The following is a 17036-nucleotide window of genomic DNA, read 5'->3' on the forward strand; positions in this document are numbered from 1 at the left end:
AAAAAGCAACAAAGATTTTTTAAACAATGGAAATAATGTCTAATGCCTTTAAGTGCAAATATGGGATAGAATAACCTTCCTGAGGACCGCATGGGCCAAGCTTTGTGTGTGAATGTGATATCTGGCCTCATCTTCCTTTTCTTTCTTTTTCTCTCCTTCACTGCATCTTTTTTTTTTTTTTTTTTTTTTTGAGGCAGAGTCTCACTGTCGCCCAGGCTGGAGTACAGTGGCATGACATTGGCTCACTGCAACCTCCACCTCCTGGGTTCAAGCAATTCTCCCTGCCTCAGCCTCCCGAGTAGCTATGATTACCGGGGCATGCCACCATGCCCGGCTAATTTTGTGTTTTTAATAGAGACAGGGTTTCACCATGTTGGCCAGGCTGGTCTTGAACGCCTGACCTCAGGTGATCTGCCTGCCTTGGCCTCCCAACGTGCTGGGATTACAGGCGTGAGCCACCACGCCCGGCCCCGCATCACTATTTTTATCCCACTCTACTCTGTGCGTTTTGTAAGCCTGCTTAAGTCTTTTTTGGAACATGGCAGGACTATTAATACATAAGTTAGAACTGAGTATATAAGTTTCATAGATTTTGGTCCCATTATTTTATTTCAGGTATTCTTTTTGTTCCCCACCTAGTTCTTTTTTAATAGTATTCTGTTTTTGTTTCACAGAGGCAATATCTTTCTTCTCTTGTCTCTCTGCAGATATCAAAAATAATTTTGAAATTTTTTTTCTTCTCCCTGTAACTTGTTTCTGCACACTGTTTTTCTCCCCATTCATGGGCTTTTCTCAGATATATGAAGATGGTTACTTGTCTGCTCATGTTGAAAAATGCCTGCAGGCACTGAATGAACCCCAGTTCAACTGGGGCTTCATTGTAGAGGGGTCTGAGGGGCGGATTCTGGGGCACTGCTAGTGTCTGTAGGTCTTTCCTCTGTGCTGGTCATCCCCAGAAAGTCTTCTCCCAGTCTCTAGGCTAGAGGGCAAAGCCCTGGCAGCAGGTCTGAGAGCCAAGTAGAAGAGAGCTGGGATCAATGCTATAACTCAACATCCATATGCACACAGTCCATAACTCCATCAGGGTGCTGTAGTGAACTTCAGTACAATACCCTGACCCTCAACTGTGCTGGCTGACCCTCACCTGTTGATCTCCAAACCTAAGGACTGTGTTTTATGACCCCCTCGTACCCTGATCCCAGAAGTCAAGGGAGAGAGGAATCCCTCAGTGATATGCAGTGGCCAAGGCGATGTAGGAATCTAGATCCATCTTAAATAACTTCCACCAAATCCCTGTTTTATTTCCCTTTCTTCTGCTTAACAACCAGATCCAAATGGACCTGCTGGTGCCAGTTCATGAGCCTTTTGGGGATTCCACAAGTTGGTTTTCAGCTTCTCTGATACTGACTTTAGATTTGACTCTTTAGGTCCAATTTTGACTCTTTAGGACAGCATCCGTCAGCCCTGCAGACTTTTGTTGTTGTCATCCCTGTCTCCTTTTCTATTTTCCCCATCCTTGAAGACTTCCGTCTTTCTAAGAAATCTCTTGACTGTAGTCTGGCTTGGTTTAGGAGGAGGAAATGCTAGACACATTTTTTTCAATCTGCCGTTATAACCCAGAAATCTTTAATTGCATTATTTTCTCATGTAACTCAAGAATGCAGCTCACTCTTCTTGTAGTACACTGGTTTTGAGATTATTTGTCAATAAATTATGTAATTTCTTTGGATATTGCTCTCCTCATCTGTAAAACTCGAACATTTCTTGTCCTATCTACCTTATAAGTTGTTGTTGCAGCTTCCCTGAGTTACCACATAGGTCTAAGGACAAAGTAACCAGCTGTTCATGCACGGCTCTGGCAAAATAAGGTTTTCAGGGTGATGTGAAATCTTTCCAGGTTAGTGGAAATACACAGGCCTGGCCTCTGATTTTCATTCTTGTTTCTAGATCAACAACTTAGCACAACCCTCACCTTCTGCTGACAAAGCCCTTTGGGAGGAGGCAAAGAGTACCTCATCTGTGTTAGAGGACAACAGCCCCTCCCCGACCTGGAACACAGACTTTTGGAAGAGGAATTATTGTCTTCATTTTGCTGCTGTTCTGCCTTTTCCTCTGTTTTCTTCTAAGTAAAACACTTTGTTCTCATTCTCCAACAATTCTCACCTTCCCTCTTTTTCTAATTTGCATTTCCATTTTGTTTTTCTGCCCAGCCCACTTTCCCATCCGTGGCCAAGGTGGACACCTCTTATTGACCCATTGTCCACTTAATTCCCCCAGGTAGAACCTTTGCTCCCTGGCGTCTGCAGAGCCTGGGGAACAGTACAGGCCTTCCAATGAGCAAAGCCAGGTGACAGCTGGGCCTCCAGCAAGGTGGGACTCTGCAAAGTTGTCCTGTCTAGTGCTGCCGAATGGGATAGGATTTCTCCTAGAAAGAAACCTCCACACATCGAAAAGAGAAGGGTGCAGAAGATGAATGTGCTGACCGTTTATACCTCCTGTTTGTTTATTTTTATCAGTTTCAGATATTTGTACATTTCTGGGATACGTGTGATATTCTGATAAATGCATAGAATGCATAATGATCAAGTCGGGATATTGAGAATATCCATCACCTTGAGCATTTATCATTTCTTGGTGTTGGAAACATTCCAAACCCTCTTTTCCAGCTATTTTGAAGTACACAATACATTTTTGCTAACTGTAGTTACCCTACTCTGCTATCAAACATTAGAACTTATTTCTTCTAACTGTATGTTTGTGCCCATTAACCAATCTTTCTTCATCCACACCCGTCCCAGCCTCTGGTAACCGTTACTCTACTTTGATTAGATCAACATTTTTAGCTCTCACATATGCGTGAGAACATGCAATATTTGTCTTTCTGTGGCCTGGCTTATTTCACTTGACATAATGACCTCCAGTTCCATCCAGGTTGCTGCAAATGACAACATTTCATCCCTTTCATGGCAGAATAGTATTCCATTGTGTATATGTAACACATTTTCTTTATTCATTCATTGAAAGACACTTCGCATGGTTTTGGTATAAAAACACATGAATCAATGAAACAGAATAGAGAACCCAGAAATCCACATATTTATAGCCAACTGATTTTCAACAAAGGCAGCAACATACGCTGGGGGACGGACATCCTCTTCAGTAAATGGTGCTTCGGTAAATGGAAAGACTGGATACTCATATGCAGAGGAATGAAACTAGGCCCCTGTCTCTCACCAAGTAAAAAAATAAACTCAAAATGGATTAAATACTTAAACGCAAAATCCAAAACTATACATCCTGTTTAAGGAAGTATAAGCCCCTTACAGGGAAACCTTCTTTTCATTGAAAATAAGCTGTTCTCTCTTTTCCTCTTCCCACCACCTTTTGGCCCTTGAAGATGATGGGGAGTAGAAGCATTGGTAGTAAAGAGTATCCCATTTCCAGGAGATGATCCAGATGGGATCACATGTCAAGTGGGGACCATTCTCTACTGAGAAGGCAGCTCAGGCCTCGGTCACTCCAGAGTCTCTTGTGGTGGTGGGGAAAGCAGGGACTAAGGTATAGGGCTGGTGGCCATGGAGACAGCATTTGGGGAGACGGAGGGAGAGGACGGCACAGATGATTCAATAAGAAGGGGCAGGAGTGCTCCTTCCCTTCTCTGACTGGCTGTGGCTGCCCACGCAGGCCGCTGGCCTCACAAGCTCCTATTGTGATCAAACGATGGTTTCAGCAGTTCCATCTGACACATATGGTAATATGAGCAGGGGGTGCAGTGCTGCATGATAATCAGGCACCCTGGGCAGTTCCCATAAGTGACTGTAAGCATCACTTCTACCTGGCTGGGACAGGCATCCCGGGTCAGCCAGGGCAGACAAGGGCGGCCCTAGTAGAGCAGGAACCTGCCCTGTGGCTCTCAAAGATCTCTGCCTCTGTGACTGGAGCCCTGTCCTCCTTCCTCTGTAGGCCCCTCCTCACCAGAAGGAAGGGTCTGCTGCTGTTCCCCTCCTGTGCCCCGTCTCTCCCCACTCCCCGGCCAACTTCCTCCCTGGCCGGGGGCTGTCAGTGTCTGATGGTCAATGTCAGGACAAGAAGGGTGGTCTGGATCCCTCTACAGAGGGGTCTTAAGCCAAACTGCACCATATGACTTTTTGTTTGCTCTGCTGGGGTTCCCCATGGGGTGGCTGGAGTGAGAGAGAGGAATGGAGGGGATGGGACCTGGACACCTTTTGAGGTATGTGGTCTCTGAGGTATTCTCCAAAGAGACCTGTGGGGTGTTTGTTTCTCAGGGTTGAGAAAAGATTGTCCAGGCAGGCTGCAGCAGCTGGTGTGCTTGCACGGGGTGTGGATGTGGTTTGCTTCAGGCACTTCCGTTTGACAGAGAGGGACCCCCAAGGATCCTCCAGGCTGTTCTGCAACCCCCTGGGAAGCACAGACCCTGGGGCAGAGGCAGGATAAATAGCTTTGCTCCTGTGTGGAGCCCCACTGGCAGGCTTAGGGCACAGGCTCAGAGGTGGGTGGGTGGAGAGAGGGCCCAGGGAGCTGTGGTGGGTGTTGGTGAAGGGTAGAGGAGTGGGTGGCATGAGCAGAGGGTCAGAAGGTTGAGCTCTAGAGAAGGGGTGATGGATGAGGAAAGTGTGCCCGGAGCTGGTGGGGGCTGGGGTGCGGTGGGCACGTGGAAGGGTAGGGGGCTTGAGAGCAGCTCTGGCTGCCTCTGCGTGCAGGAGGGCAGGGGTGGGCGCTGGGGAGGAAGCCAAGCCAGATGCTGAGTGGCCAACTGAGCCATGGCAACAGCTCTGCCCTCTCCCTTCTGCTAAAAATACTGCCTTTCCAGACAACCCTCTTCCTCCTGGAGCTGATGGGTCAGCCAGGCGTGGAACAGAGAAGGGCCTGACTCAGAAAGCGGGGCTGACCCGGGGGTGGAGGAGATGGAGTAAGTGCAAGAAAGGGGTCTGCTCTGGAGCTTAGAGGAGAGCAGGAAGTGTGGCTCTCCTCCTGCAGCCCTGCATACAGGGAAAGCTAAGCCCAGGAGCCAGCTTGGAGTTGAAGGAACAGAACACCAGACCCCCCATACTGTTAGCTTTCCCTCACCTGCAACCTCCTAGTGAGACCGGGAGAGCCTGGCAGGTGCAGCCTGACTACCCAGATCCAGCAGCCCATTTCTGTGGTTCTCAGCTCCTTGGAGAGGCTGAGTGATGCTGTGTTTGGAAGCTGGGAGTGCTGGACAGGTCTGGGTTCCAGTCTCTGTTCTACCGCTTACTAGCAGTGTGCCTTTCAGCAAGTTGCTGCATTTTGCAAATAGGAATAAAGATAGTACCTGTCTCAGAAGGTTGAGATAGATATATAGCTAGGCAGCGCTATGCCTGGCACAAAGGAGGCATAGAAGAAATGGCCACGATATTGTAATGATCTGTCCCTGTGCTTAGGATCCAAACTGCTGTGGCCTGTTTGTGCACACAAGGATAGAGTCACCACAGGGGATCCTCCCTCTGCAAAGATTGTGTGCTCCTATCTGAGAAGGGCAGGTTGCCTTCCTGCTCCTGGAGGGCCACTCCCTCTCTGCACCCACCCCAGGGCTGGGGTATACCCTGGCCCTCAGTCCCAGGCTCTGCTGCTGACTGTTGCTCGCCTGCTTCCCCACAGACCTGCGCAGAATGACGGCTGGCTTCATGGGCATGGCGGTGGCCATCATCCTCTTTGGCTGGATCATCGGCGTGCTGGGCTGCTGCTGGGACCGAGGCCTTATGCAGTACGTGGCAGGGCTGCTCTTCCTCATGGGAGGTAAGGCTGCAGGCTCGGCTTGTGGGTGGCAGTGGACAGGGTCCTGTTTACCACAATTTGGGGAGAATGGCCAGAGGGCACAGCAGAGGGGACCATGACGTGACTGGGGTTCTCATTCACTCATCCATTGGTTCACAAGCACTTCTTGAGTTGCTTTTAGCTCCTCACCACTGCACCAGCTGTTGGGGATACAAAGGAAAATAAGACACGGTCCTCACCTTTCCCTCAGAGCTGACTGCCTGTGTGGAAGAAAGACACTTACGGAGATGATCATGAGATGGGTGGTTACAGCAGATGGAGATATCAGACCTGGAACAAGCATGAGCCCAGGAAGTACTTGGGCATTTCATTATATGCAGGCCCTGGGCATTAGTGTGGGAAGCTGGAAGCAGGTGCTATCTGGGCACTTTCCGTCCAAAAGTCTATCTTCACCTCTGACTTATGGATCCTGAAGCTGCCCCCCTTTCAAGTAAGGCGGGGGTGGGGCAGGACTAGACCGTCTCTTATATCTGTCTCTCTTACTCCATTATTTTACCATCATGTGCATAGGACCACTCCAGCGTCCCTCTAGAGGGATTCTACATAAGGAGAACTGCACAGCTATGTGGGAATAGGGGTCCAGTCCATGGGAAGTAACAGTGAGTCCACTCCTCTTGTGCCTCTTCTTTCCCTGTAAGAGCTAAACTGTGCTTTTTGGTCTCCTGGTTTGAGTCGCAGTCCCAAGCTGAAGTTGACCACTGGGTATGTCCATCACCATCTACCCCTCAGACAAAGGTAGATGGGTGGATTGTGTGGGGCTCAGTAGAGGGAGATTGGGGCCTGGACAGAGGGAATTAGAAATATTGTGGCTCACACCTGTAATCCCAGCACTTTGGGAGACCAAGGCGGGTGGATCATGAGGTCAGGAGTTCGAGACCAGACTGGCCAGCTTGGTAAAACCCCGTCTCTACTAAAAAAAAAAAAAAAAAAAAAAAAAAAAAAAAAAAAAATTAGCCAGGCATGGTAGTGCGTGCCTGTAGTCCCAGCCACTTGGGAGGCTGAGGCAGGAGAATTGCTTGAACCTGGCAGGCAGAGGTTGCAGTAAGCCAAGATCGTGCCACTGCACTCCAGCCTTGGTGATAGAGCAAGATTCCATCTCAAAAAAAAAAAAAAAGAAAGAAAAAGAAAAAGAAAAAAGAAATGTTTATGGAAAGAGATAAAAGTAAGTCCTGCATTTAGAAACAAATGTCAGTTAGAATTTAGGCACCTGTAGCAAACACCCAACTCAGGTCCCTTCTGTGAGCCACCAGGCTCTGGGTTTCTGAACAGGGGCAGAGGGTGAAGGAGAGAGCCATGCTGGCTCTTTGTCTGCAGGTCAAGCTGGGGACAGGAGGAGTTCATTGCTCTAGGTGTATGGAGTGATCTTGGGGGTTAGTGAGCTGTGGGATTTGGCTTGAGTTCTGAATTTATTGAAGGTCTACCCTTATTCCCTTGAAACACAGCCATTCTGTGCCAAAGACAAGCAGGGTCTTTCCAAGGAAAAATCACTCAGGGCTAAAAAAACCGTCTGCTGTTAGAGTCAGGATGCCCCATGCCAGAGCTGCCTCCTCAGTGAGCCCCACACCTGTGGTTATGGCAGAGGCTGGGGGAGTGAGGGGGACGTGATGGCTCTGTCTAGTAGTTTCCACACTCCTCCTTCTGGTCTCCCACAGAGACAGAGGCTGACAAAACCAGGCATGCTTCCCTGCTCTGTGCCTCAGCATACCCTTCAGTGAAACAAGGAGTCAAACTAGCTTGATGATTTCCACACTATATTTTAGCAATGGAAGCTTTTTTGGTTTTCCTTTTGCAATCCAATCTTATGTAGCCCCCCAAAATATAAAAAGATAAAAGTGGAGCAGCTCTGTTTGTAGTGAGTGTTCTCTCTAAGACTCTTTTGGATATATAAAGGCAGGCTCTGGTAAAACAAGGCTTTCCTAAGGCTCTAGAGAGGTCTCCCAGGAATCCAAGAAAAGCTGAGCAAACAGGCCTCGGGCAGATAAGGAATCCAGTGAGCCCTGGGAGCCAGCTTCTTTCATCTCCACTTCTTTGATGGCATTTGAGGCTCCTGCATGGTTTTTCATTCTCCCTTCTCTTCATGCCAGGCACAAGGTTCAGATCCTGCCCAGGTGCTACATCTCCAGGACTCTTCAACTCTTTGACAACTTCCCTCTGGCCTGTTGAAGCCAGCTTCCAGAGAAAGAGATTGTGTAATTCGCTGGCTTATCTTTTCCAGACAGGGAACACATCACTGGTCAAACAATAAAGGGACAGAATTTGATGACAGTGGTTGACCAACAGATGTGACTGTGGTAGGGTCATTGGGCTATATCCCACTTAACTGAGACCTTGGTGAGCACCCTCCCGGGATGGAGTGTGGGGGCAGTGAGGGATTTGAGTGTCCCTGGAGCCCTGCCCTTGGACCGTGCTGAGGCACCTCCCAAAAGCGTAGGGCTCTGGGGAAGACCTCTGAATGCCCCTGGGCTCAATTAGGAGTCAGAAGCCCCTTTCTATAGGGTGAATGAGTGAGAGCCTTGCTTACCTTTGTCCAGGCAGTGGTTCTCAACCACTGCACTTTAATCACCTGGAGAGCTTTTAAAAAAATACTGATGCTGGAACCCCACTCCAGACCCATCCAAGTGGAACTTCTGGGGATGATCTTAATGTACAGCCAGAGTTGGGAACTAGTGGAAGAGATGAACTTTCCAGTTCTTTCTAGCGCTAATATTTTATGGTACTAGGGATGAACTGGTTAGCCAAGACCTCTCATGTTTTTTTTTGTTAACTCCAGCTTTTAAGGACTATTTCTCCATACTTTATGCTGCAAGAGATAGGGCAGGGCTGAGATGGGGCCTCGATTATTACTGGGAAAGCTCATCCAAGCTTTTACTACTGAGGGTCCCAGGTAAATCTGCTTTCTTGGGGACATGCAATCTATTTTTTAAGTGGCAAAACCATCCTGTAAGACTGTAAGATACAGTGTTAGCATCACAGAAAGATCTGGGGAAGCTGCTGTTCTAAAAGCTGCCTCTTGCTGACTGCGGCACCTTCCAGGATGGAGCAAATTCATCTCATCCACAGATCAGGTTGCCTTCTTATTTGTCCTGGTGCGTTGTTACTTGTGTCCATAGGTAAAGCCATGTCTTCCTGAAAGAGTCTGGGGAAAAAACGGATGTCCACATACCTTGTGGGTACCATTAGGCACTAACAGAAGGGGCTGGAGAACAAAGCCACTAAGAGCTGGTCCCTCGAAGTGTGGTCTTTCTTGAAGATGACTCTCTCAGGGGTGGGAGGGCACTCCCTTTCTTCTCTAGTTAGGGTTCTTTCCAACTGGGTTAGACATAGCTATGGGAGTCCAGAAGTCCCAGGCAGCTGCCATCTGCTGACTGTGAGCTAGGGACTAGGGAAGGAGCAGACTAGAACAGAAGCTGCACTTCCCCTCTCCTTGCTCAGCAGATAGAGCAAACTGAGAGCCTGGGGCATCAACCCAAAAATGATGCCTTGACCTCTAGAACCCTGTATGTCAGAGAGACATGTCAGCACCACCCCTCTCAGAACCTGGCCAGTCCCTGCTCTCTAGGAGTTAATCCTTAGGGGTTGGCCTGTTGAAGAATTTGGAGAGTAAGCCACCTGTGACAGCCACCTCATAGATAGAGCAGAGCAATCAGCCACTCGAACCATAGAGAGTTATCACAAAGTGGGACAGAAAGGCCCCGTGGCCTTAGCTTTCACCCAGGCTCAGGTTGCTCACCCAGGCTCAGGTTGCAGGCATCTATAACCGAGCACCGACAGGAGCCTGAGGGTTAAAATGGGGCTACAAGTGAGAAGGGTGGGGGGACAACATCAGCAGTGCCTGGAGCTGGCCAGGCCTGGATGTGGAGCAGGTACAGCAGGAAGAGGCAGCAAGAATGAAGAAGGTAAATTTGGAGACAAGAGTTCAAGAGATGAAATTGCAGGTGACTTCAGAGGAAACTGCCAAGGCCAACATGGAAATGGAAGAATTCTATTCCCAACCTCTCCTATCTTCCAATATGAAGGAAGATGGCCTGCGCTGGGCACTTTTCTGTTCCAGGTTTAACTATTTCCTGGTCAAAGTAGGGGCACCCTGCACCCTGGGAAAGAATTAGCAACAAATTGTTTAATGAACGCTCAGCCCCGAGGAGATGATTAATTAAGTAGGGCAGCTTTGCTCAACCAGGAGGCCGGGGGTGGCAAGTGGGATCCAGTTTTCCCTTTGGCAGGGCCTTCAGGGGAGAATCTCGCCCAGACTGGCACAACACCATTTGTGTGCCTGATGAATCACCAGTGACATTCAGAAGCTCAGGAACAGGATGCCACCAGGGAAAGACTGCAGGCAAGGGAGCACGTGACTGCTATGAGTTCCTGTGATTCCCTTGCTGGGTGCACCTCAGTACTGCTTCGTGGATACGGATCCCCAAGATGAGCGTAAACATCAACGTATGCCCTACCCCATCAAGACCCCTCTCACACACCCTCCCACACTCCCTGGAAGACATCCATCGCCTCCTCCCCGAATCAGGTCTAAGGCTCCATGATCTTTTGTCTAGGCTAATGCTGGAGCCTCCTCTCTAAACGCCCTGACTCCACTCTGGCCACCGTGCAATCAGTCCTTCACAGAGCAGTTAGCATAATTTTACTTAAAACCATAATCAGATATGTCAGTCATCCACTGTCAATGGCCCAATAGCTTCCAGTTGAACTTAAAATCTGAACTCCTTACACCTCTTTAGAAGCTGTTTGTAATCAGGCTCATGCTGCCTCTCACCTCCTTTTCTGTTTCTTTCCCTAAAGTCGGGTCACTCCTACCACACTGGCTGCCTTTCTACCCTGGAACACCCAAAGTTTTACTTCAAGGCCCTGGAGTGATCTGACCGCTTTGCACATAGTGTTTCCTTGTAATCCCTTGTGGATGGCTCATTTTTCCAATTCAGGTTCCACCCTTTTAGAGAGGACTTTCTTGACCACCCAGTTTCATGCAGCCACCTAGGCATGCTCTACACTTTATTTAATTTTCAGTAGCACCCTCTTTATTTTCCAAAACGTTTGTGGTTGTGGTGTTTTCATTTTGGCTGATTTCTTAGGAGCTTAAAATAACAAACACTTATTATTTCATAGATTACATGGTTCAGAATCCCAGGTACAGCTTAACTGGATTTTCTGTGGAAAGTCCCACAAAACTGTGATCAAGGCGTCAGCTGGGACTAGGTTCTCATCTGATGTTTGAGGCCCTCTTCCAAGATCACAATGTTGGCAGAATTCATTTCCTTGCACCTGCAGAACTCAGGGAAGTTTGCTTATTCAAGGCCAGCAAGAGAGAGAATCTCTGACTTCTTCCATCTCTGACCTCTAGACCCTCTGTTTGTTTGATTTTTAATAGACCTTATTTTTAGAACAGTTTTAGATTTACAGAAAAATTGAGCAGATTGTAGACTTCCCATAGTATCCTCTGCCACTGTATCCAGTTCCCTGTATTATTAACATGTTACATGATTATGATACATTTGTTATTACTAATGAGTAAATATGTACATTATTATTAGCCAACGGCCCCAGCTGACTCCGATTCCCTCAGTTTTTACCTGATGCCCTTTTCTGTTCTAGGATCCCGTTCAGGACACCACACTGCACGTCATTCTCGAGTCTGCGTAGGCTCCTCTTAGCTGTAGCTGTTTCTCAGACTTTCCTTGTTTTTGACGATCTTGGCAGTTTGAAAGAGTACTAGTCAGGCATATTGTAGAATGCTCTTCTATTGAAACTTGTCTGATGTTTTTCTCACGATTAGACTGGGTTAGGGGTTTTGGGGAGAAAGAGGTAAAATGCCATTTTCATCACATCATTTCAACATGATTTATGACTGTTGATATTGTCCTGATCATGTGTTTCTCAAGTTTCCACACTGTAAAATTATTTTTCCCCCATTTCCCATGACTTCCTCGGAAGGAAGTCACCACGTGCAGCCCACGCTTGAGGAATGGGGCGTGAAGATGGAGTGCTGCGATGGAGATGCTCCTGTAGGATGGAGTAGCTATCTAATTTGGAATTCTTCTGCGTGGAAGGAGGTCTGTCTCTTCTCCCCCATTTATTAATTTATTCAGTCATTTATACCAGTGTGGACTGATGAGCATTTATCTTACACTTTGGGTTTAATCCGATACTACCTTCTTTTGTTGCTCTCATTGTTACAGCTTTGGCCATTGGGAGAGCTTTCTGTTGGCTCCTGTGCCTGTTTGAGATACCCCCATCAATGTGGGTTTTGGTTTTGACTACTTTTTTATTGTTTGCTTGTTGGAGCACTTAGTTTTTGGCAGGCTTATCTTATATATTTCCTGCCCTAGACCTAGAATCAGCCGTTTCTTCAAGGAGCTCTGTTTCCTTTTATTAGAGAAAGGTATCAGAAACCAAGATATGGGTGATTGGGTGCTAGGTATCTGAAATGTTTTTAACATTCTGGATTTGTTCACTGTCTCTCTCCCTGAACTTAGATATATGCTCCATGATCTCCAGAACTTTGTCTGCTTTCATGAAGGGATACCTTCCCTAAGGTATCACTAATGTCAGGAACAGTGTCTGTGCTCTTAATAAATATTTGTGGAACAAATATATAGGAAAAGTGAATTGTGTGTAACAAACAAAATATTTTGGTTTTGTCTCAATAGAGCAGCAATTCTTCAGTAAAATACCCCATCTTATCTTCTGTTCCTATTCTAATCATCTCCCCTTTCACAAGATTTCTTGTCCTCTTGTTGTCTTTATTTGAACAGTCCAAGGATCTACTTCTGTTATAAACTATCTCAAATTCTTTTTGGAGATAGAGTATGAATTACACTTGAATTCATGAAGAGCTTTCTGTCTTGAACTTGGACTCATAGATATAAAATAAAAGGGACTTTAGAGACCAACCAGTTCCACTTCCTTGCGTCACCAGGTAAAAGTAGTCATGTCAAGTTGTCCTAGGTCACCTGGCCAGTGAGTGGCAGATGAGAGCTGGAGCCCAGCCTGGGACCCAGCCTGCTTTCTTGCATCCCCAGCCCTGCCCCTGCTTTTGGCACCCCGTGTTGAAGATCTCCCATGTTCAACCCCGTGTTGAAGAAGCAGGGGCCCCACAGCCCCTGCTTCTTCCCACACTAGCACAACTCTGGTTCTGGGCTTCTAAGTGGGTGCCAGTATGTGTCATTCACTCTGTGTCTCCCTCTCTCCCTTCGCTCCTTTCACAAAGCACAAAGGGGCATATGGAGGAGACCGCGGCCAGAACCAAGGGCACGGGTGGTAATGAGAAAAGGAAATCATTAAAGTTTCTTTTCCTACCACCTGTGATCAGTGTGACCTTTTATACCTTCCCAGTCAGTCAGGGGGAATGAAGAGAATGCCCTAAAGAAGCTCAGGCTATTATGTGTGAGTGATTGCAGTGATTTGCAAACCGATGATGCCACATGTCTGGCATCTATACCCGCTCCACCAAGCTCACCAGAGAGCAGTTCAGCTGTGTGATGAACCCCCAGACACTCAGCATAACACTCTTCTGCTGCTAGACAAAGATCTTCATGGAGGCCTGGGCATTCTGAAAATATACAAGCCTAAAATGAAAAGTCCAAGCAATGACCATCTTGCCTGGAGGACTGTTTCTTTTAGACAGTAAAATGATTTAAGGGATCTTATAGAACAACATTCAGGTTTCCCCACCAGCCTTTCCCCACTGTTATTCCTAGCTTGCTGTACTTAGAAACATGCTAGGATGATGTTTCAAAGTAATTAAAAGTAATGACAAAAATGGCAGTTACTTTTGCACAAACCTAATATAAGTTCAGGAGGCATTATATCTCAAACTTCATGACTCTTAGGTCAGACAGGGGAGACATGGAGTAAAAGGACCATATAAGTTAGATATTTTGGGGAGGGAGAATATATTCAGTAAGCTAATGACTTACTATGAGACAGGCTTACAATAAACCCTTGATAAATGGTGCTGTTACTGTTACATGTATAGCCTAAGTGAAGTCCATTTTAATAGGCAGAGAAGTATCTGTGAGCTATCATGGTGAATCAAGGGCAACTCTGGCATAAAACCCATCTTCTTACCCTGCCAATCTGCTTTTATAGTTTTATGTGAGATTTCACTAGAACATCACAACTCATCTCTTGACTTTTTGTCTTATAATCTTTCTTTCAAAATCCTGATTAGAGACTCACAAACTACTTCATACCCTGGAGCGTATCTTGCCTCTTGGAAAGTGCAGATTTCAATATTTATTAGCATTTGATGATTACAATTAAAACAAATCAGGGAGGGGGTAAGTCATGTCACTAAAAGACATTTGAGGGAGAAGGCACATTGTCAGGAGGACTAGGAAATAACATCCGGGCTTACCTAATGTACCTCACATAGAATGAGTGGCCAGGATGCACCACTTCAGTAACCCAGGCAGCAGGAGGGCCTCATTTTCACACTGAAGCTGGGGCAGACCCAAAGGAGTTTCACCTTTGCCACCCAATGGGACCTGCCCCTCCTACAGATGTGGGGTTCAGAAGAGAACAGGGAGCAGCCTTATCCAAATGAATCCAAATCCGGTCAGCAATTAAAAGCCATGTCAGAATGCCCCATCACTCGCCTGCCAAGCCTTCAGGAAAGCCACAGTGCCACATGTTCGCCAGAGCAGGAGGAGTCTTTGTCATTGGCTTTCTGGTTGGAAATGCTAAGACAGAGCAGCCCCTGGAAGGAAATGCAAAGGAGGATGGTTGGTGAAGGCATCTCAGAGAGTTTCTTTGGGAAGAGCCAACCCTTGTCTATACTTGCACATGAGCTGTCTTCCATTCTCTGCCTCTTGATTGGGGGTGAGAGTCCTAGTTAAGTGGAATCACCCAATTGAAGAGGGAATTATGGTTTTGTCATGGAGAACCAGTCCAGGACCAAAAGAGTCTTGGACTAGCCATGTGGCCCTAGGAAAGTTTCTTATCCATTTTTCATGCCTTGCTTCAATTTTCTCATCTATAAAAGAGGTCCAATAACAGGACACACTTCAGGCACAGCTATGAGGCTTGCAGAGTTAATACATGTGAAGGGCTCACAACAATGCCTGGCATTGTGCTGAATACCTTTTAAGTTATTATTATTATTTAGCTACTGAAGTACTTCTTTTTTTAAATAACCACCTTTAGTGACACTGCCCTGAGCAGCATCATCCCATCACTACCAATGCCACACAAACGCATTACATGCCATCGAGATGAAAAAGAAGAAATCTTTAGACAGGTAATGTCTCTCCGACTGATCACCCATACTCATTCATTTATTTGTTTGCTCAATAAATACTGATTGCCCATTATGTGCCAGACACTGTCGAGGCACCTAGGATACAGAGAAGAGCAGGATAAAGTCCTCAGGAAGCTTACATTCAAGTTGGAGAGACAGACCAAAAGCAAGTGCCATAAAAATATAGTGCGATGTTAGGTGATAAGAACTATGGAGAAAAATAAAGCTGGGAAGGTGATAGAGATGGGGGCATGGCTGTTGTTAGAGAGGGCATGGAGGGCCTATCAGTGGTGGTGATGTTTGAACAGGGCTTGAATGTAGGGGGCAGGGAGCCATAAGAAGACTTGGGGCAAGATCATGCCAGGTAAAATGAGCAGCAAGGAGAAGGGGCCTGGGAGAGGACTGAGCCTGTTGGGTCTGAAGAAGTTGAGTGAGAGGATGACCGTGATGGGAGCAGAATGAGACAGAGATGACTCTGCCAAGAGCAGATCATTAAGGGCCTCAGAGGCGTGGGCAGGGGCTGATGGACCGAGGGGCGTCCATCCCCATTCTGCTTGCCCTGCTCTCTATCTGTTTCACAGCTTGCCCTAGGCTTCTTTCCTGGGCAATCATTTGATACCGTGTGACTTTTATCAACCTCTCTGGCTATGTCAGCCTCTCTACCACCTGCCACTCCCAGTTCCAGTGAGTGGGGTGCTGTGTCTGTCCATATCTGGAGAAGCCCGAGCAGGGTTAGGGGCTGGCATGTGCCCCCTGAAGGTGTTGCAGGGGCAGCCGCACCATCTAGCCTGTACCAGCTATACAATTTGTGGGGCCCAGTGCAGGATGAAAACCCAGGATGCCTCGTTCAAACATGATTAAGAATTTCAGGACAGCAACAGTAGAGGATCCAAGCAAGTGGGCGACTGCATAGATCACATGCCCATGAAGCCAGTTCTGCCTCTAGCATTGTCCCACGCTTAAATGCCCTGAGCCCGGAACTCCATAGACTTTTGCTGCAGGGGCTCCCAGAGATCTTAAGAAACCAGATCTCGTCTCTATTCTGCTTGTAAACCCCCTTCTCCCTAACCAGTCTGCTGTGCTTAAGACCACCGCTTGCCTTTGATGACTGAATAATCACACAAAGCATGTGTGCCTCTTTCCTTATGTCAAAAGCTACTCCCCAAATATTGAGAACACAACCTGTTAATCAGGAAAAGCTGTTAATAAGACAGTTGCTTTCTGTGATAAGAGAGAATGTACCTTGAAAAACTTTGGCAGGGCCTCCAGGGGAGGGAGTAAGATCAGAATTTATTGAGAATTGGATGTTTGATTTAAAGCCATTATTTCAGTGTGGACATGTGATTAACGTTGGGTATGAATAATTAGATAATGATTGGGTAAGAATAATGATAATGTCCTGGACTGGTGGGAACAGCAAGGTGAAGATTTTGAGGCCAAGGATTCAGAGAATCTTGGGGCACATGCTGTCAGTTGATGCTTTTGATGAAAGTGTTGGTGGATCTTTTGGAAAGTTCCTGTAATGAAACAATCAAATCATTTACTTGCACAGGACAGTCCCAGAAGTGTAAAGGAGATGGCAGAATAGGAAAGCCATGTTCCTGTAGACAGTAAGGTCAGGCTTTGGTTCTCAGTGTCCAGACTGAGGGTGGGGGAGACGATTTGAGTTCTCACTTAGGATGAGTGATTTCCCCCAGCCCAGTGCCCTCCCAGCTGGCCTGCCTCCACCACCACAGCCATGCTGGACATGTCCAAATGACTGAATAAATGCAGTCCAGGCTCAGACTGGGACCGTGACACCCTGAGGTCTCCTCCCGTCAGCATTAACAAGACCCTGTCTTCTCTGGGGTGGAAATCACTAAACTGTGCTGAGTTGGGGTCCGTTGCTTCCATACCATGGACAGACAAGCAAGGTGGGCCAGGAGGAGGGTGAACAGGAGGAGAGAAGGGGGACAGGGTAGATGAAGACCAT

The 17036-nt window shown here is 47.1% G+C and overlaps 1 protein-coding gene across 1 annotated transcript in view; it reads left to right on the forward strand.

Annotated features, from left to right (window-relative positions):
- Positions 1–17036, forward strand: part of TMEM178B (transmembrane protein 178B) — a 406747-nt gene that overhangs the window by 358320 nt on the left and 31391 nt on the right. Inside the window, exon 3 of the mRNA XM_003813383.6 lies at positions 5641–5778. Coding sequence (XP_003813431.1) covers positions 5641–5778 — 138 coding nt within the window. The remainder of the gene's footprint in view (positions 1–5640; positions 5779–17036) is intronic.

This window comes from Pan paniscus, chromosome 6 (assembly GCF_029289425.2).
Source record: "Pan paniscus chromosome 6, NHGRI_mPanPan1-v2.0_pri, whole genome shotgun sequence".
Classification (NCBI taxonomy): Eukaryota; Metazoa; Chordata; class Mammalia; order Primates; family Hominidae; genus Pan; species Pan paniscus.